Source organism: Carassius auratus, chromosome 38 (assembly GCF_003368295.1).
Source record: "Carassius auratus strain Wakin chromosome 38, ASM336829v1, whole genome shotgun sequence".
Lineage (NCBI taxonomy): Eukaryota > Metazoa > Chordata > Actinopteri > Cypriniformes > Cyprinidae > Carassius > Carassius auratus.
The window spans coordinates 23,488,560-23,510,857 of record NC_039280.1 but is presented as its reverse complement, the minus strand read 5'-3'; the positions used below and the strand labels follow the sequence as shown (position 1 = coordinate 23,510,857).

The window sequence follows — 22,298 nt, the reverse complement described above, 5'->3', positions numbered from 1 at the left end:
TATATATATATATATATATAGAGAGAGAGAGAGAGAGAGAGAGAGAGAGAGAGAGAGAGAAAGAGAGAACTAATATTCCAAATTTGGTAATCTGAAGAAGTGTGATTCAATCCAATTCCTCTTGTTTTATCCTCTGTGTTTGTATTTTCTTGTTTTATTTATGTTGCTTGTAAATTACACACTGCAGCTCTCACTAATTAATGAGAGAGTCTCATTGGCTGCCTCTGCTATTTGCACCCACTGCTACAGTCAAATCTCATAAGCCCCTTTCACACTGCACGTCGGACCCGCAATATTCCCGTAACATTGCCTGGTCGCCTTCTGTGTGAAAGCAACCACGTCCCGGAATTGATTACCGTATCGAACCCGGGTCGGGGACATAGTAACATTGCGGTAATCGATCCGGAATGAGCGCTGTGTGAACAAAAGCCAGATCTAATTCGGTATCGAAGTGATGACGCGCGTTATCGCGCGACTCTTTTACCGGCTGTTTTGAAGGAAGATCAACATTCGCGACGAAAACATATGTGCAAACTGTAATGAAGCAGAGATCAGTTAGTTCCTCACTTTCCGCGCTGACGCAGAGATCGTTTGCTTGCTTCAGTTAAAGTATAACGTGCCAAGCTTTGTCGACTCGTACATTACACGTCACGCGCTGATGTCACGTGTCGTTACGGGATCTTCAAGGGTTGTGTGTGAAAGCACGCACATATACCGGGTCATCACTGGCAGTGTGAAAGTGCCAAATCTAGCGACCAGGGAACAATTACAGGAACACTTTACCCCTGTATTTGCCGGAATGGCAGTGTGAAAGGGGCTATATAAATGTTGTGCAATCATCGCCTTTATAATATCAAACACATAACAGCCCCACACACAGAGAGGAGGACGTTTGAGTGGCCAAACAAACTCCAACAGTAGCAGATGTTAGTTAGGTATTGAGGTCAAAAGGTCTCCACAACTATAATTAGACAGCACCTACATAACTACAGTTTGTTAGCCATATAAAGTCTTTGGTGTCTTCAAAGAACATATCATACATCCACAATTTGCCCTACATTACTGAAACTTTCAACCGGACTGGATCCTATAGTCAAATGAGACCATAACAGAGCTTTTTGAAAAAAATTAATAAATACAGAGCTAGATTTGGTGTGAACAGAAATGGAGAAATGGTCTCAGTGTCACAAGTTAAACTTAGAAACCAAGAAGAGCTTGAATACAAGTCCGGATCAAAAATTTATAATACTTCCAAGCAAAATACAAAATCAAAAAACAAGGAAACAAAATATGAGGAAACAGAGCAGACACACAAGATGTCCACGAAAGGAAAGGACCCGACCAGGGAGACAGGAAACACCAAAGCTTTTACTGTAAACACAAGGGCAAGGAAGGTAACAAGGAACACCTGGAGAAACAATCAAGAACCATCAATGATAGTTCAAAGGGACAAAAAACTGGAACAGAAAATAGGAAACCAAGGGGAAAAAAGACTTTTAAAATTAAAGTCCAGACAAAAATTAAAGAACAGAAACTAACAGACTCCAAGTAGAGAATTCCAGACACTACATTAAAACCAGGTGGGAGATGGTTGTATACCAGGGGTAAAGATGGAGGGCTAGGTCCATGAGGGTGAAGGGAGGAGCTGGCAGAGCAGAATAACATGGAGAACACCACCAGGGCAGAGCTGGGGGCCAAGGTAAAGCCATTGGAGTAGGAGACCAAGGCAGAGATGGAGTGGGGACTAAAGGCCAATTCACACTGGATTATTTATCTGGGGACCTCGTGTGATTTAGAAATTACACCCCAGATCTGAATTTCATGTGGCACATTCGCACAGCATAAGTTAAGCTTGTGGTTTTAGTCGAATTTACTGACTTTATCACCCGGATGTGATGTCAAGGCTTTGGTTCTTGTCACATGACCTGGTGCGCTTGCGTCATTCTGAAAAGCTGTTGTTTTTAACTCGATGCGGTGCGGACGCGCCAGGAAAAAACGAGTGCATTGTGAGTGCGTCTCTTCCACGATGAGCGCACATGCCACATTTGAAATAATGAACTTGAGCACAAAAAAGACGCGATGTGATCGGCCTCTTCATCGGTCAAAATATTTACTTTCGGTTAACGGTTAAACGGTCAATATGAGCATCCCTTACTGACATATAAACATAATATAACATAAAAAATGTACTAATTTTAAGCCACACAAAGTCAACATGTTGGTATTTCTTGCTCTGAATCAGCCATATAATAAAATAAAACAAAATGCAAACACATGAGACCACCATGAATGGACAAGACCTGACTGGGAACACAGGAAAAACTAAAGGTTATAATGTACAGCTACACAGGGTCAAACAAGGTAACAAGTAACACCTGGGGAGACAATCAAGATGAACTCAACAATGAAACTACAAGAAACAAAAAATTAATCAAGGGTTCATTCAGGCTGCAAGCCTAAGGCTACGTTCACACTGCGAGCTTTAGTGCTGAATTCAATTTTTTTCTCAGATTAGATTTCTTTGTATAGCTCTTCATATTGTTGTTTTAACCTTTTAACCCGCACCTGGATGCCAGCGCACTGAAGGCTCTATGTTTGCACGTGTCAGTGTTTATGAATAGATAAAACAGGATATTTTTTTTTACAAATTATATATCTTTGCAAAGGTCTAAGCCTCAAGCATTGATGACAGACCGTTGTTGTTTTTTTCAGTGGTAAGCTTATAAGTAATATATTTGCTAAATCTGTACAGTACACATCAAAACATATAACGTATAATTTAAATTCTGTACATACCAGATTCATCGTAATGAGTCATAAACAAATCCACAGCTGTTAATCCTGGTTTAGTTAGAAAGGTAAGGGTCCACTGAACAACATCCAAAAGTCAAGTCAAGTCATCTTTATGTATATAGCGCTTTTAACAGTACAGATTTAGACTAAGTAACTGGAAAGCATTAAGTAGGAAAATAGTGTGTCAGTAAAGCAAAAAGGCAGTTCATCATTGATTTAATGAATTCGGTTATCATCCAGTTCAGTTCAGTTTAAATAGTATCTGTGCAATCAAGTCAACGATATCGCTGGTAATGAATTTTCCACAACTTGTCACGCTGTCTGGTCTCTGTTTCCCTGAGTCTCCACTAGTGGTCTCACTTCCCCATAGGCACTTCTCCGTAGGCACTACAATTCCCACAAAGCCTTGTCCCTTCATCACAGTAATTGCACTCCTGTTAATTGCACTCAGGTGTCTTCACTTGTTAGTCATTATCCTCCCTATATTAAGGCCGGGAATACAATGTGCGATTTTCATCCGATTTTGAGTCGAATTCTGACCCGTGCGACTCTTTTTTGGGTCGGGCCGATTTTCAGCATTTTCGTTTGTCGTTTGTCGTGCAGTGTTCGTGCAGTGTACAAGGGGAAACGAGAGGCGATTAACCTCTCCCGACCGGCAATCGGTTGGTCTGATGGATTTCTGACAATGGTAGCCTCTCGTGAGGTATCGCACTATTGAAGCAGGGCTACGAACAGATTTTCTGTGTTTCCCTCACTGCGCGTGCACAAAACCATAAACGAAACTATGGTGACACGGCGTGTAGTGTGGACTGAAGTGAAGGAGGGAAAACTTGTGGAATTATGGCAAAGAAAAATTAAAAATAGGGAAGAAAACGCCTGCTTTCCTCCAGTACACATTGCAAAATGGATAAACCATATTGGCTACGGCCTCCGAGCCACCTGCGCGTCTAGATTTGCCTACGCCTTTTTTTTTCTTTTGACGTTTCAGCACACAGAATTTGCGCATATCACCATAGCAGTGCGTTTATCCCGGGAAAGCATGTTTATTCCGAAACCGCCACAAACATCCGGGTTCTGGGGGATCCTACGTGTTGATTCGGTTGATTCCTCACGTATAGTGTGAGCAGTCAAATTGCAACTTGACGATCGGACCGTACAGTGAGCGCATAAAAATGGTGAGCTTTGGCTTTACATCGCAAGCGATCTACTCGTACAGTATGAGTTGGTACCTTGCCGAAATCGCACAATGTATGCCCACCTTAACCAGTCCTTTTCTGTTTGTTTCGATAGAGTTCTCTCCTTCCGTCTCCCAGTGTCCTCGCATTCCAAGTTTCTAGGTTCTATTCCGGTTCCTGTTCGTGTTCCTATTCCTTTTCCTGTTTATTTGTTTGCTTGTTTGGATGGATTTTGGTTTTGACCCCTGCATGTTGGATTCTGAGTTGGATTACCCAAATAAACCCACACTGCGTTTGGATCTCTTGTCTCCTGTGTTTCTCTGGCTTCCGATCGTAACAGAAGGACTCCATCCATGTCAAGATCCAGCGGTGTGGGACTTCATATCCGTTCCCCAGCCAGTATGGTGGAACGAAGGGCACGATACGTCAAATTGACACCCCCTCCACCAAGGGGTGATTGAGGTGGGTGCTATGGCGCAAATGTTCTGGACCTAGCTGAGGTTATGGGATATAATGATGCGGCCCTAAAGGACACTTTCAACACCGGGCTGGATGACCCAGTTCCTCGAAATGAAATGGAGCAGTTGGACGCTTATAATTTCTGGGGGTTTGTATTCTCTTTACAACTTCGGTGTCCGTGGAATACCCCAGCCACACCTATCTGGCCGATTCTAGACCGGGGTCTACAAACAGGAGGACCGCCAGCCCAGTGCCACAGCACAAGGTGGTCGCCAGCCCAGCGCCACGATGCAAGCCCAGCGCCACAGCACATGATGGCCGCAAGCCCAGAGTCATGGCACAAGATGACAGCCACAGTGGACACTCCAGAGTCGAGTCAGGTTCCCGTTGACCCTCCAGAGTCGGGTCAAGTCACCGTTGACCCTCCAGAGTCGGGTCAAGTCACCGTTGACCCTCCAGAGTCAGGGCTAGTCACCGTTGACACTCCAGAGTCAAGTCAAGTCACCATTGACACTCATGGGCAGAGGCAAGTCACCATTGCTTTTCATGGGCAAAGTCCAGTCACCACTGATCTTCATGAACAAATGCAAGTCACCATTGATCTTCATGAGCAGAGTCAAGTCACTGACTATCTTCATGGGCAAAGGAAAGTCACCATTGATCTTCATGAGGAGAGTCAGGTCACCAATGATCTTCATGAGCAGAGTCAAGTCACCAATGATCTTCATGAATCCAGTTTAAACACCACGGATGTACCAGAGGCTCTCCACGTCTTTGCTGAACTACCAGAGTCTCTCCACGTCTCTTCTGAACTACCAGAGCCTCTCCACGTCTCTGCTGAACTACCAGAGCCTGTCCATGTCTCTGCTGAACTACCAGAGCCTGTCCACGTCTCTGCTGAACTACCAGAGCCTCTCCACGTCTCTGCTGAACTACCAGAGCCTCTCCACGTCTCTGCTGAACTACCAGAGCCTGTCCATGTCTCTGCTGAACTACCGGAGCTTCTCCACATCTCTGCTGAACTACCAGAGGCTCTCCACGTCTCTGCTGAACTACCAGAGCCTCTCCATGTCTCTGCTGAACTACCAGAGCCTGTCCACGTCTCTGCTAACTACCAGAGCCTCTCCACGTCTTTGCTGAACTACCAGAGCCTCTCCACGTCTCTGCTGAACTACCGGAGCCTCTCCACGTCTCTGCTGAACGACCAGAGCCTCTCCACGTCTCTGCTGAACTACCGGAGCCTCTCCACGTCTCTGCTGAACGACCAGAGCCTCTCCACGTCTCTGCTGAACTACCAGAGCCTCTCCACGTCTCTGCTGAACTACCAGAGCCTGTCCATGTCTCTGCTGAACTACCGGAGCTTCTCCACATCTCTGCTGAACTACCAGAGCCTCTTCTCGTCTCTGTGGAACTTCCAGAGCCTCGTCACGTCTCAGCCAAACTCTCTGAGCGCTCGAATGATACTGTCGTGGCCACGGAGGCCACCCTTAACTTGTTAATGTTCTCTGTTTCAGACTTACCTAACCAGACCTAAACAGATCTCTGTTTATTTGTTTGTTTGGATGGATTTTGGTTTTGACCCCTGCATGTTGGATCCTGGATTTGGATTACCCAAATAAACCCACACTGCGTTTGGATCTCTTGTCTCCTGCATTTCTCTGGGTTCTGATCGTAACACAACTAAGCAAGCCAGTGCTTTTCGCACAAATAATTAACTATATATTTTTGATCATTATCAACTCTGGATGATTGACAGTAAAACCCAAGGCTCTTCTTTCCAAAGACCACAAAATTGTGTGTGTAGCCCACTGAAGTCAGGAACTGTTGATGGTGGGTGAAGGTTAACAGTTAAATGTCCAATATCAGATGTAAAATGTGAACAGATTGTGGTTCTCATCTGTGCCGCATGCGCAAAACAATGATACAAACAGGGTTTCCAGAATCACAGTGTGAACGTAGACAAAGTGGCACAGATCAGAATTGAGAAGATCAGATTCCATGGGATTTATTCTGTTCACACTGTCAGAAAAACAGATCTGAGTCTCAAATCAGATTTGGACCACATTTGCCTGCGGTGTGAACGTAGCATCAGATCCCTTGTCATATGTTCTTAAAGATTAATGTGTAGTGTAGAAGACACATAGTATTAAATGAAGGGGTACTAATTATTGTTGTATATGCTGTACATTTGAGAAAAAAACAAATGTAAGATTTTTTTTAGTGCTGTCAAATGATTAAATAAACGTTTTTGTTTGCATAATATATGTGTGTCTTCTGTGTATATGTATTAAATAAATATGCATACATACACATGGTATATATTTTTAAAATATTTACATGCACTACATGTCTGTAATTATAGTATGATAATTTATGTTATAAATGTCATTTTCTGAAATATATATATATTATAAATATACAAAGTACACATGCATATATTATATTATGTAAACAAAAACTTTTATTTTGGATGTGATTAATCATTTGACAGCACTAGATTTTTATATTATTTATATATATTTTACTTCAATTAAAGGTTAGGTTTTTTGAATGTACATTTTAAATGAAAGAATAACAGGAAGAGCAAAAGCATGGGTCTGCAGATATTTTATACATTATTTTGGGGCAATTTCCTGTTCCTCTTCTGTCTTGGCATTGTGCAGCATCAGTAAAATCTGGTGTCATTGGTCAGTTTTCTTTCATTGTGAAGGACCTTATCAATCCTTTTTTGCAAAGGACATTTGCAACAAATATTCAGTCTTATTGTTAATGGGATATTCAGTGGTAGAAAAGATGTTTTGGTGGTTTGAGTGCATTTTTGGAAATTAAATTAGGTCTATGTCATTTAAATAAATGTCTAGCCGAGTTTTTGTGAAGTGCTGCAGTCAGTATAAAGAAATGCATGTAACCAACAACTGTAAGAAACTTTGGCTAAATGATTGTTCAATTTTAGCCACAAGGGGGAGGAGTGGAGGAATGTGTGTGAAGTAATCAGATGTGTGAAGTCTTTTCAGCATGTTCTTTTGTCCAGAAAAACCTTTCATTAAGATGGACACATGCTTATTGTTAGTGTTGCTGACACTTTACACTGGACAGATATAAAACATGACGGGGAGGCCCAGTCTGTCATAATGCTGATTCATCACGTTATGTTCTTTGCATTAATATAACAATTTATTTGAATCTGACACACAAGAGCACCAATAAAGCCCAATTAAATTATGATTGAAATGCATGCTTAATGCTTGGAGATATCACTTTCTTATGTCAATTTTGAATGTTTTATATATCTTGCCACAGGGACTTTTATTGATTTTTGAAGTCGTGTTTTCATTAGGGCTTTGATTTATCCACAATTAGACCTTTTGCTGGAACAGTATGAGCACAGCAATAAAATGCTGGATGCTGACAATGCCTTGCATTCCACAGATCTATTGCTGCAAGTCAACACAACATAGCTTGATCCCATTGCATTCATTCTTTTAAACTTCCCGAAAAGGAAATAACACCAAAGTGTAATATCAAGACAATCAACATTTATGTCATCATTCGATGCAGAAAAATGACTGTCCGAACAAACAGGGGTTCTGTTTCCGATGGCACATTTCAGTTGTTATGAATTTGTTACACTCACAAGATCTCCTTCAAACTTGAGCAAAGCTTTGTTTTTCATTGAAGAAGTCAAGTGACAAAAAAAAAGTCCTCCTCCATGCTTTCCACAAAGGCCCTGTCATTTTGCTCTCTGCATTTGTAACCTTCCCCCATCCCAAAACATGATTACACACTGCTCTTTTGGGGAGGGGGTATGGGCAGTGGACTTGGCCTGAGGACGCTGCGGGTGCCATGTGCGAGCCTGAGCGAGGGGTGGGGGAGAACAGGGCTGGGTGGGAGGAGTCCGGGAACTGCTGTTTGTAGATGCTTGTGATGAATTACTGCCGTGTGGGTGTGTGTGTGTGTGTAAGATTTTTTGTTCCTGTGCTGTTCCGTATCCCCCTTTCTTCAAGCAGACGGCAGAGCGCTGCTGAGCAGAGCAGTGAGGCGGGAGAAGAAGCGGCAAAGCAACTCCTCCAAGAAGAGGAGAAGGAGAGTTTGAGCACAAAGTGAGAGCACAGGAGCTGCTTTTTTCTTCTCTCCTAGCTAGCCTGGGCACACGCTTCTCAAGATGATGCGTGCGAGAGGAGGGCTCTCTGTAGGCAGACTGGTGGAGGTGTGTATCCAGGTTCTGCTGCTGTGTAAGGCTGCCGCGGCGTGCCCTGCGCTCTGCACTTGCAGCGGCACCACAGTGGACTGCCACGGGCTGGGGCTCAAAACCATGCCCGGGAACATCCCCCGAAACACAGAGCGGCTGTGAGTAGACTCTTTACATCCTTCTGCATGTGTGTGCACGTGTGTGGGGGGTGTCTGCATCATCACCAAGAGGAACTGAATGAGAACAAAAGCTGAATGAGGCACAGGTACGATCAGATGTGACACACGCTGCGGGAAACTTCCTCTCACTCTTTCAGCTGCTGAGAACCGGTGTGTGACCCTGCAGCACAAAACCATCAGAAGGGGAGATTTATACATCATCTGAAAGCTCAATAAATAAGCTTGTTAGGAGGACAATATTTGTCTGAGATACAACTATTTGAAAATCTGGAATCTGAGGGTGCAAAAAAATCGAAATATTGTTTAAATCATCTTTAAAGTTGTCCAAATTAAACTCTTAGCAATGCATATTACTAATTTAAAAACTAAGTTTTTATATATTTATGGTAGGAAATTTACTAAATATATGTTTGGAACATGATCTTTACTTAATATCCTAATAATTTTTGGCATAAAAGAAAAATGTTGTCCAGAGTCACATATTTGGGATGAAATATTGACTGAAGGAGGCTTTTCCCGCTGAGGTTCAGTAAAAATGTCTCTTGAAATAGTTATGAGGAAATATCAGATGAATTCTACATGTCAGAGAAGTACTGGAACCATTGTGATATTTGAAGGAATTGGGATTTGAAATGATATAGTATACAGTGAACTACATCATGAGCGTCTGGTCAGACTTCAGTGGCTCATTGTGTGGAAGTGAAGATCGTTTTTGCTTTATGCTTATCAAGTGCTGTACATTGCAGACAGGCATGATTGGATGTAACTCGAGGGATGGACTGATACAGAGCGTCTGAAGCACTTTCACAGGGCAGGAACGGCCGTCCGTGTCCACATCAGTCTGGAGAAGCTGATAGCTGGGGGGAGGATCAACAAAACAATTCAATTTGCACCTGTCATGGGGTGTTTTTATCAGACACCACCCCTTTGGATGTGTTTGATGGATTCTGTAATGTGTTCAGAAAGTGTGAAAATCACCCGCTTCTCCTCACCCCACAAGGTTTCCCCATTAACCTGCAGTTCAGACCACTTCAGACATGCTCAGATCACCACACAAACATGTTCTGGCTCTCTGCCTGGGAATGTGGCTGATGTAAATGTATGCCAGTGCCAGACAATGAGTAGTATAGGTGTGCTCACACAGGTTGTGCGTGCAAAAGTAAACGCCCCCTTGTGCTCTCTCTGGGTTTTCTGAGCTTTCAGCCAGCTTATGAGTTTAATGTAGACAGATTTTTTCATGCTCTGCGAGACGCACAAGTCTCTCTGCTCTTTAAATGAATAATCTCAGTCCTTTCCAATTCATTTCCAGACGTCCAGAGACTCGACCCTTCTTATTTTATCTCTGCTAGCGCATCTATTTCTACACACTTGGGAAGCTGGTGTGCCTGAGATCAGTGAGAGAGTGAGAGATCTGATTGAGTATTCTGTTTAAACACAGCTCTGATCTGCTCAGGAATGCAGGACAGATGTCCCTGTGAGCTCTCTACCGACTGCTTACTGATTGTCTTGAGAGTGGACTGCTGCTGATGAATCTCATAACCAGTGTAAGATCAGCTCGTGAATGTAGGTGTTTGTGATGGCAGTCATGTATGATCAAGAGCTCTGTCTAGTGGGGAAAAACTGGCATGTTAGTTTAAAATACATGTATTTCCTAATAAGTATGGTTCAAAACATACTAATAAACATATCACTTGACTATACTTGGAGTACTGCTTTTCTTAAAATTAAGCCTAACATGTGTTTTAATGTCACTACTGATGAGGTTTTTGTAATCGTTTAATAATATTGGTCTTTAAATGCAAGATATTTAAACCTGCAATAGTTCCTCTTTAGCTCAATCAAATATACTTCAGTATATCTTTAGTTGGACTGCTTCTGCACAATTAAAGTGCATTAAACACAAAATTAGTTGTTCCAACTTTAGTACTGTATGCTAAAAGTACAATTGTTAAAGCTGGCCCTCCAAGCCGTGTCTGTGTTAGAGCATCAAAGGCTTTGTCAAATGTGTTTCTCTCTCTCTCTCTCTCTCTCTCTCTCTCTCTCTTTTAATTCATTAGCTGGATAATGAGCAGTTGCTCCCCCCGCTCCACTGTGTTATGGCAGAAATGGTTGTGGCTCTTTGCCAGTAGTAGAGTCTGTCTTTAAACTCAAATCACAGTCAGGTTTTAGTGGTCTGGAGCGCTTTATGTTTTACTCAGACAGGGACTGTGTTCATTAGAGCATAATCGACTGAGCTGGATGACTTGCATGCATTCCTTTAAGGTTTACATTCATTGAGAACCAGTAGTCACATTTTTTAAGAGAGAGTTCAAAAGAATCAACCTGATTCACAACAGAAATTTGGCAAAAAACAAAAAAAGAAAGTGTGCACTATTTTGGGTATTGTAAATTAAAATGGTTAATTTCAGTTTTCAAATCAGTCTTTCTTTCTTTCTTTCTTTCTTTCTGTCCAGCACTTTGGTCTTCATTGTAGTTTTAAAGGGCTTTATGAATAAATGAGAGTTGAGACCTTTAGCGTGGCTGTGAAATGTAAATCTCTGCAGGACAGGAGACTGACAAAGTTATCAAAGTCACAGATGATTTCACAGGCATACTTAAGATAACAGCTAACGTAAGATAAAGTACTAGCTATGTAATGCTAGTCATTTAAGCTGCTCGTCTTTAGATAACAAACCCTTCTTGGGTAGAAATCTTCACTGAACGTACGCAGTGAGAAGGGTTCATTTATGCTAAGCACATATGGTTGAAGTTTCACATTCGTATAGCGCATAACTTCAGAGTTTATTTATTGGTTTTTTTCTGAAAAGAGATTTTACATTGCAACATCAAGTGAGCTAAATCTTGCTCGTTAGACCTTACAAGTGAACTCAACTTAACTTGGCACAGGTTTCTGTGAATGAAGTATGAAATATGAACCATTGTTCTTGCGAAAAAGATGTATACTTTAGCACACTTTTTAAAAGACACGTTTTAAAACACTATATTTGAGTGGAACTAATGAAAAATACTTTTTTGGACAATTTTTGAACACTTGATAACATTGATGTTATAAGTGGGGACTTAGTACAACTCGAAATTTCAGTTATGGTTAATATATACATAAGTTAAAGCTTTTGTATTATAAAGCATACATTTTAATGCAATTTTAATTGAAACTTGCATGACCTGGATGTTTTAATTACAGATTTGTAATGAATTTGCGGTATAATACATTAAATATACATTTAATTAAATATATGTAATATCAAATTGCACACTACAGTTAAATTATAGCTAGTGTACATGTGATTTAGCATGTTAGCCAACACAGACTTCTGATTATTGAATGTGTTTTTCAATTATTTCAATGTAAAATGTTGTTTAACATTATTACAAGTTGTACAAGTTAACCAGCAAATGTTCAAGGTATTAAATTATTATTATATCCAGTACATACTTTACATTACAACAGTCGTCTTATCATCGTAAATCTCTTATTAAATACATATTGTAATGTATGGATTGTTAGGATGTGATCTGGTCAGTGAGAGATCTCGTCTACTTTCAAGGTCAAGTTTAAGGTCAAGTCTGCTTTATTGTCAATTCTTCCACATGTACAGCACATACATACAGCGAATTGAAATTGTGTTACTATCAGATCCCCGGTGCACACAGATAACATTAACAGCAGAACATTAAATACAGATAATAAAATATAAAGTACAACTATACAAATAGGTCATGTAAAAAGAAAGATAAGTAAAGCAGCACAAGACACATGGCAGACAGAGTGCAAACCAGTGAAGTAAAGGACTGCGGTTCAGAGTTCAATGTTGCATGGGGAAAAGGGGGGGGGGGGCAAGTTAGTGAGTGAGTTCAGCTTCCTGACAGCCTGGTGGATGAAGCTGTCCTTCAGTCTGCTGGTCCTGGCCTGGAGACTCCGCAGTCTCCTCCCTGATGGCAGCAGACTGAAGAAGCTGTGTGATGGGTGAGTGGGATCACCTGGGGGTGAGACGGGTTCCATAAATGTCCTGGAGGAAGGGGAGAGAGACACCAATAATGTTCTCAGCCGCTCTCACTATGCGTTGCAGAGTCTTTCGGCAGGACGCGTTGCAGGCGCCAAACCACACAGTGATGCAGCTCGTCAGGATGCTCTCGATTGTGCCTCTGTAGAAGGTGTACATGATGGGGGGTGGGGCTCTGGCTCTTCTCAGTTTGCGGAGGAAATAGAGACGCTGCTGTGATTTGGCCAGTGTGATTCTTGGCCAGTGCTGCTGTGTTTTCAGTCCAGGAGAGGTCCTCTGTGATGTGCACACCCAGGAATTTGGTGCTGCTCACTCTCTCCACAGTCACACCGTTGATGGTCAGAGGAGCGTGCTGAGTGTGTGCTCTACTAAAGTCAACAACAATCTCCTTCATCTTCTACACGTTCAGAGAGAGATTGTTGTCACTGCACCACCCGGCCAGGTGGCTCACCTCCCTCCTGTAGTTTGTCTCATCTTTGTTGCTAATGAGACCCACCACAGTCGTGTCATCTGCAAACTTAATGAAGAGGTTGGAGTTGGAGTGTGACGGTGTGCAGTCGTGAGTCAGCAGAGTGAAGAGGAGGGGGCTCAGCACACATCCTTGGGGGGCCCCAGTGTTCAGTGTGATTGTGCTGGATGTGTTGCTGCCGACCCGTACTGCCTGAGGTCTTTCAGTCAGAAAGTCCAACAGCCAGTTGCACAGTGAAGTGTTGAGCCCCAGCTGGACCAGTTTGTAAATGAGCTGTTGAGGGATGATTGTGTTGAATGCTGAACTGAAGTCAATGAACACCATTCTGACGTATGAGTCCTTTTCCTCTAGATGTGTGAGTGCTGAGTGGACGGCAGTGGAGATGGCATCATCGGTCGAGTGGTTGGACTAATATGTGTAGCAGGGTAAGGTATAGCCCAGGTATGATTGGTTGTTGTCATGCCAGCCTGGGAACCTATCAGTGTTCCTACTCCTTTGTCATTGGTTAAAATTGTTTAAATCCAATGAACTTATCAGTGGTGGGATTGATCCTATTAAAAAGGGAATGGTTTGATTACCCAGGATGCAACATCCTTGGTACTAGATCATTTTGGAAAGTCATGGACAAAGGATAGGGTTTGTTGCATCTCCCTGTTGTGTTGTAGCAAGTAGGCCTTTTTCAGCATGCTAGCAGCCGTGGTCTCGTGTGGTAAGCGACCATGCGTTTTGCTACATTGGAATTCTCTCTCGGAGTAACTACACATCCAGGGGTTTCCAGTACATTGGTTGAAGATGAATGTACATCAGTATGACTGCACTGCTGCTTTGTTTTTAGTGTTTGTTGTGTAACTGTTTAACTCTTGTTGTGATAGGAATGTCTTTTAAAGCGGGGGGTTTATACTTTTAGTGTGTCCACTTGGAGTAGTGTGGTGTTTGGCCAATTGTATTGCTTTCACAATTGTGTTGTTTGGTGTATGATGTGAGGTGAAAATCCAAAAGGCCCCCGCTGGTCATTTTTCTCCTTCTGGTCATTTTGTAACTGGTAGACTTGTGTATTAGGCATGTTTTATATTGTACACCCAATGTTTGCACCATTTTAACTGTGTATAAATAAATTGCAAATTTTTTATACTGACTATGTCTCCATGCTCACCCTGGCATTTGGCCACAAACCTGTGTGTCCTTTCGTAGGGCTGTTATGTCCCGGTATATTCCGGGTGGCGTAGTCGATGTACATCCACTTTTGGTAACCCCCCCCCCCCCCCCCCCCCCCCCCGACAATGGCTTGCCACATATGCAAACTGGAAGGGGTCCAGGGAGGGGTGGAGGGCAGACTTGATGTGGTGTATGACTAGCCGTTCAAAGCACTTCATGAGAATAGGGGTAAGTGCAACTGGACGGTAGTCAATGAAGCAGGATGGAGACGGCTTCTTTGGGACTGGAATGATGGTGGAGACTTTGGATGAGACTTGAAGGATTGAGAAACAAAACCCTTCTTCTGATCTTCTGGAGTCTTGACTGTCACAAAGTTTAGGCATGTTGATTGGTTCTTTGCAGTCTGATATATGAGACAGTTCTTGTCCATGTCCACTGTAAAGTCAGTTTGTGAAGTCTTCTCTTCAGTACAGTTGCCTCCAGCTCTTAAATAGAAGTCAGAAAGGCTGAACTCTGAAACAATGAGATCTGACGAATAGCAGTCCATTATTTCTGTGTCTGAGCACCTGTGCATACATCTGTCTGCGATCTCTCCATCTCTGTTTCGCTGCACTCCCACGAGCGGTCATTAGAAACAAGAGAAAGTGCATGACTTTGTGTCCAGTATTCATGGGAGATTTGTGCGAGTGTGTGTTTCTCTCAGTGATTGAGGAAGAGGTTACAACAAAAAAAAGAAACACATGTTTTCAATAATGAGCAGACATTTGCAAAGAACCCACGCAGTATTTTGCAGCTGCAAACTGTATATATAATAATATTCTGAACTGTTCTGTGTTATTCAGCCAATTCCAACTCATTGCACATTATTTGATCAATTGTCTTAAGAGATGAAATCATATTTATTCTTTATGTATTTATGTATTAATATCCAGTGATTCTTGTACTGTTAGAGTGTATGTATGTGCTGTTGAGCATGAATGTAATATGCATACCTGTATTGACAATATGTTTCATTTTTTTAGGGAACTAAATGGAAACAATCTCACACGCATCAACAGAAATGACTTTTCTGGACTCAAGTATCTGCGAGTTTTGTAAGTTGCTCTATATGTCACATTTCACTTTCTTTATTTCTTGTTGCAAAAGCATTGTATGGTGTTTTGATGGACTGACACTTCTTGTGAAGGTATAAGCTCTGTTAGGGCAGACAGCTATCCTGACTCTTGTCCCAAATGTCTTTCCAAGGGAGCTCTCTTCACCGCGCTTGTGTGGGTGCAATGAAAGCACAGGCATGGACCCTGTTACTTCACTAAATCACATTGAAAATGCACCATGAAACTATTTATCAGCACTATATTTTGCAATTAAGCAGCTTATAGCTACCCAAGTCTTTGGTTCTCTTGGATGTAAATGGGCTTTTCCTCCACATATTATGTGCATGATGAACCAAGTTTGTTTCTCAGCTCAACATCCTATAAGCATTTTATAAAGTTGTTTCAGTGTGAGACAGGCCTAAAGCCGCACAAAGCTCACAGAACTCCTCTTCTGTAGTTCACAAGCAGCATCTGTGTTCCTCAAATCTCTGTCCTCTCTCTGAACAGGCAGCTGATGGAGAACCAGATCGGGACGGTGGAGCGCGGCGCGTTTGATGACATGAGAGAGCTGGAGAGACTGTGAGTGTTCACTGAAAAAACACACTTGCAGGATATAAATCTCATTATTAAATATTTTAGACAAATATGTCTTATATGTCAATTCTATGTCATATTTTAAATTCATTAAATCGTGTGCATTCATGTAAAACAAATCAGCCATAGCCTTCGTCTTACCTCACACTTTTTCATCATTAGGCATCACATTGAGAATTCAGTAAAGCCTGTCTTCTTTGATAGATTGTCTCAATCATTTTGACACTGATAATTGCTGATAGACAGAAGAAGTGGACTTTATTCAAGAGCAAACACTTCTTCCATTACAAAAACGGGTCCCGTTTTATATTAGGTGACCTTACTTTACATTTAAAGTGGATTTCTGGGCACAGTTAGCATACACACACACTCAATAATAATATTGTAAGAATATAAAATCTGCAAACTTTGCAGACCAGCATTCTTTGAGATATTTTCGGAGGTTTGCTGTCATTATCTAAAGCATCTTCTTAGTTACTACAGGTTTAGTTTCGCGGTTCAGCCTCCAGAGGCGCCTCCTCACGAGGCCTGAATCAGCTGTTTTGTGTGCTAATCATGGCTTTGCTAATCACACGGAGATGTCTGTTGTCTTGTGTTTGCTCAGTCTGTCACTGTGTTTGTTTCTTCTTTTCTCAAAGACGTCTGAACAGAAACCAGCTTCACCAGCTTCCAGAGCTCCTGTTTCAGAAGAACGCCGCTCTGTCCAGACTGTGAGTCCCTGACATCTGCACTTTTCTGGAGAGTTTTTAAAGTCATTCTTATGATGAACTGATCATTCATAACGCTCAAAGATAAACTTTATGAATTTCTAGCAGCTGTCAGAAAAGTCTGTTCAGTTCATGCTTGCTGAGACAGAACACACGCTTTGTGAACAGCTCTTAATGATCTGTTGTTGTGTTGGAATAGCATTTGTTCTGCTGTCGTCTCTTTATTCTGTCTCTGATGCCGCAGTGGATGAGCGATAGAGGCCATGGTGTTAAACTAGATGTTTAACATTCAATTGCTGATGTGGCAGGCAGTTTCAGATAATGAAACATTTCTACAGCTTGCTTTTTGAGTCCTGAAGCTTTATAGTACATCATGTTTCGATTCCTCATGACCATTTAAAGTGAATAGTTCATGTGTCATTTTTTTTCTGTTGTTTTCCTCTAGTGATGAGTGTTCACATGACATTGACATTAACTAAGGCAATGAGTATTTTGTTCTTGATGTGCATGATTTGGATGGCTTTGGTTTTAGTTCAGCAGTCCATTTCTGAAATAGCAGGCAATTGTAACTGCAGTGTAAATGCATTCATGGCATCTCTGAGCTGCATTAAACAGTCTGTGTATATACGTCTAAATGCCACTTCAGATGCAGCTTCTGTGCCACTTCTGCAGTGCAAAGATTCATTTGACTGGTAACAGCCACCCTACAGTGTCTTATTATTCAAATTGCATTTGTTAAGTAAATGTATGAATTTGCACTTATAAAGGTTATATATATACATACAGTATATACTGTATATCCCTTCACTGAATTCTGAAGTGACCCCTTTTTGGTGTAGAAATACCTCTTATAGAAACATGAGCTCATGCGTGTAAGACACATAGCAAACATGTTTGACTTAATCTAAATGGGATTTCAAACCATGATAACTTTTAGGTTTATTTAATAAAATTAAGTAGGTGGACCTTCTAAGTTGGAGGAAGTTGTCATATTTTACTGTGATATTAGTTGTGTCTTCATTGCAGTCCACTGATCCATTTAGATCTGCGATAGAGTTTGTGTAGTTATCAGAAACAGCTTCTCCAGTGAAAGATCTTGATTTTTAGACTGCGCCGTCTGTTACTCTTTGTTCCTGTTCTTTCAAGGTGGATCTTTATGTTGTTGCTGTATTTTAATGATTTACGCAGCTAGTGAGAGACTCCACAGACCCATTTGAGAGACATCTTTAAAAAAAAAAACACGCTGAAATATTCAGAGCGAGTGGGACGTGGAAACCAACAACAGGGAGAGAGAGATGAAAAGAGGACAAACACAGACAGAATTCTCCATGTATGTACAAGAGAATCTATATTTCGCTGTCATCCATTATTGATGACAGGAGAGGCTCTGTGAAAGATTGAGACTGAAGAGCATCAGCAGGAGTGACGTGTGTGTGTGTGTGTGTGTGTGTGTGTGTGTGTGTGTGTGTGAGCCTCCCTCGGGTGCCCTGTTCAACACACACTGACACAAATGATGGAGGGATATGACATGTATAAGTCATTACAACAGTTTCTCTGTAAAAACTGTAAGCGATCTGGAAATGTTGTCAGGGCAGACATCTTTATTCAGCGAAACGACACGGGGGAAAAGAAAACGGCTCCGTGTCCTGCTGTTCTCCTCCATCAGCCCAAAAACTGGATTGTTTTGAGTCAATATTATATTATGTTTTGATGTCTGAATTGAAATCAAATTTTTATTTCAAAATAATATAAATATGTACATATTAATTAAAGCTTTGGAGCATCTAAAGCATTTGAAATTGATACCTTCCATGTTTTTTTATATGTACTTTGTGAACTAAATTATTAAATAAATTCAGTTGATTTACTTTCTTATTCAGATTTTTCTCAAACTTACAGACCCCTTACATGACAGCTGGGGGAAAAAAATTATATATATATATATATATATATATATATATATATATATATATATATATAAGGGAATGAATTAATAGAAAAAGGGAACAGATTCTTAATTCATGGGAAAGATTTCTTAAATTGTGCCATGTACATATATTCTTGTCTGCACGTGTTTGATGACGGCAGCAGCAGCAGTGTTTTTAATGCCTTGTAAATGCATAAATTCATCATAATTTTGCAATAATCTCTTAGGCTGTACTGTTAGTGTTCTCTGTTTGCACCGAGGGATTCTCTGTATGTTTGTACATGAGGAAGACTTGACTTGATCTTCAGCAGAGAAGAGAATTGCTCCGTCTCTTCTTGTGAGAAGTGAATCAAACCGTCGCTGTTCATGTTTCATGTGATCGGCTCTTGACTGCAGAAGCCACAATATGTCCATATATTTTAACAAATGTTTCAGAAATGTTTCTTCTTAGTTATGCGAATGATAAGGGAACATTCTGTTTTATTTATTATTATTATTATCAGTATGCAAAGTTACTTTTGAAAATTTTAAATGTAATGTACAGACAAATGTTCAGCTAGAGGGTTTCAGGAAAAAATGTATTCCATGAGTGTTTTTGAGTAACATTTTGAGAGCATTATTAAAGAGCAGAAAACTTTGAGTAAATGTTCTATCAATGTTACTAGAAGGATTTGCCAGAACGTTAGTCTTAATGTTAGCAGTTCAACTACTGTGAAACTCAGACTTTGTTCAGCTTGCTTCATGTAACACTGGACAGGAAGTCACCCTGTCCGGGCTTGAGCTCAGACCACACAGAGCCACGTACAATGGCACCGTCACATGCAACAACACCAACAATGAGTCTTTTTTGGCATGTGTGTGGACGTGGTTTTGAAGTCAAAGACATGGTTGTTAAGGTCTTTCATGGTTGCTCACTGTGTCTGGTGTGATTCTGCTGATTGCTGTGTTTCTGAAGAGGCTGGCAGTGAATGCAGGTGAACTTTCCCCGGCTGCTGGAATGACTGTTCCCTTGTTCATGGCCCAGTCAGACGGGAAAGCAGTGGCCTCGACTTTGCCTTTAAGCGGAGCACACATGGCAGTAATTGAAGAACGGATGCTATTGTTCCAAATCTGTTTCATCCAAATATTGTGATTTTCTGTGATGCAAGATCCTAAAGGTAGAGAGAGCGATTCTTGGCTGAGACTCGATGGGAGAAATCGGTGTAGTGCTTTGGATGAAACTGTGGCAGGCGTCCAATTATTAAAATCAATCCTTCCGCGGAGCACAGTACACGTCTCTGTTTTACACATTAGCGTGTGGACTTGTGTGGTTCATCTGTGGTGTGGGAGTGGGCACAGAAGGGTTTGATTACAACTCTCTTAACAAATCTCAAATCATGGCTTTATTGTTCTAAAAACAGATTTTGGGAGGACACTTTTTTTAAAAGCTGTATTTAAAGTGTTGATGATCTAGCACATACTGGACATCAGCTCAAGGATTTATGGAGAAATGAACTGAGACCATGCCAGGAGAGGACAAATGAAGTAATGCTGTGGTTTACACAAAGTGCTCCCGTTTCACTTTACTACATGAATGTCATTTAATATTACAGAGCATACTATAATCAATCTTCCTTCTGGAGGGTTTAACCAGACTGTCATGTCATGCCACGTGAGTATGTAATGAAATCTGTGAACAATCACTAAATATCATTAATCAATCACAATTGAATTAGTGGAAATTTGCTTTATTTAGCCTCGTATCAAAATGTAGTGGGTTGAGTTTTGGTGAATTTGTTTTTATAAAACCATTTATAATCAAGATTATGTAATAAAGTATTATGTACTAAATATTTAACTGATACAAAACGTGTCATTTATCCCAAATTAAGGTTTTTATTTATTGTGTTTAGGGCTTTTCTTCCCAGATTATTCAAAGATATTTAATGTGGTAATAATGCCCAAAATAAAATGTAAATTGAATGAAAAAATGGCTCAAACTCCTGTGCTTTTGTCCCTGCCAGGTAAAGGATGCTCACAAAAGGAGTTCTCCAGCTACTGTAACTGCTTTCACTTGACAGTTACATTAGTTGGCTTGCAATTAAACAATACTTTTACAGCATTTATTAATGCTTTCCGGAGCAGCTCTAGCATCCAATAACCAGTTTCTTATTCCCAGCTTTAGTTCCCAAAAGCACACATCTGTGCCATTATTAATTTCTCACCTGTTAAATATATTTCTATATAGTTCAATTCTGTTTAAAACTATATTGGCCATATAGTTTCAAGATAAACATAAAAACATAACAGTATAAAATATAAAATGCACATTCTAGGCTTTTCATGCTTTGCTTTTGTTACTTAGTTTATTGGAAAGCAGTTCATACATTGATTATTATTTAAAAGTTAAGTATACCTTTGGATATTTTCTCTGTCATAAGTACAATTTTCATAAAGATAATTTTTCCATCTTCATCTGCATACATCTTCCCTGTTTAATTGTACCATGCTTTGAATTAGATTCTTACCAACTATTAACAAACAATAATAAAACAATAACGATATGACTTTTCTGAATGAAATCAGGTAAGCTGTCCATGAAAGAAGCAGCAAACAAACCCTGGTAGTGACCTCTATAATTATTGTTTATTTATTTATTTATTTATTTTTGGTTTAAGATTATATACGTTTAAGGTCTTCTAACTGTTTAACGTTTCTTTTAAGCATTTTGCTTTCATTAAGTCAGCTTTCCAAACATCAGCTACTCTTGTATAGAGTTTTATATGCTTTCACGTTTCTAGAAAAGTGTGAAATGAGAAAATGAATTGCTAAGCAAGTGTTTTGTTAGAAGAGTGAAAGGAAATGACAAATTTCACGAGAAGGTTATGAAATAGCCTAGATGTTAGCAGAAGACTGTGTGTACAGAAGCAGCTGGAGAAATGAGGAGAATCCGGAGATACGCAAGAGCCTGTGTTTCTAAGTCAGGGCTGTGTCACCTCTTGTCTAAGCCAAAGAGACTGGTCTTTACTCGCGCCATGGGCTTTCCCAGGCTGCCATTGTTCTTGGTCTCCAAGCGATAGGCCTTGCAATGCCACCAAGGAGATCAGGGACCTGCATGTCTGATTTTTGGTCAGCACAATGGGCCCTGGCATGTCCTGAAACTCCTCTGCCATTTACTAGAGCGTTCTTCCCTCTCTCGCATCCTTCACGGCCCTAATTATGAACACTTGGAAAGAGAGACTCACAGCGCTGGCACAAGATTGGTTAGACCACCACAATCAATGGATGGAGCTACACATGTGACTGAAGAAGTCCAGAAGAAGTCTCTTTAAGCACAGACTGTGGATCTTGATTGTGGACTTCATAAGCACAGCTCAGATCTTTCATTGCCTGTTTCCTCCAAAACTAGACTGGAGCTGTTGTAAGTACAAAACGCTTAGACCTCAAAATAAACTATTTATAAAAACAAAAAACAAAGTTTCTCTAGTGTCAATAAATATCACATCACTACAGCAGATTCTCTCTTCTGTATGTGTGCAACCAAAGGAGCACAACTATAGAAGCCTTTATAAAC

General features: G+C 40.8%; 1 protein-coding gene across 1 annotated transcript in view; it reads left to right on the top strand.

The window, feature by feature from the left end:
• Window positions 1-8,364: 8,364 nt before the first annotated feature.
• The window catches only part of LOC113057424 (slit homolog 1 protein-like), a 60,106-nt gene continuing 46,172 nt past the window's right edge, over window positions 8,365-22,298 (top strand). The window contains exons 1-4 of the mRNA XM_026224830.1: window positions 8,365-8,774; window positions 15,446-15,517; window positions 16,025-16,096; window positions 16,750-16,821. Coding sequence (XP_026080615.1) covers window positions 8,590-8,774; window positions 15,446-15,517; window positions 16,025-16,096; window positions 16,750-16,821 — 401 coding nt within the window. The 5' untranslated portion in view covers window positions 8,365-8,589. The remainder of the gene's footprint in view (window positions 8,775-15,445; window positions 15,518-16,024; window positions 16,097-16,749; window positions 16,822-22,298) is intronic.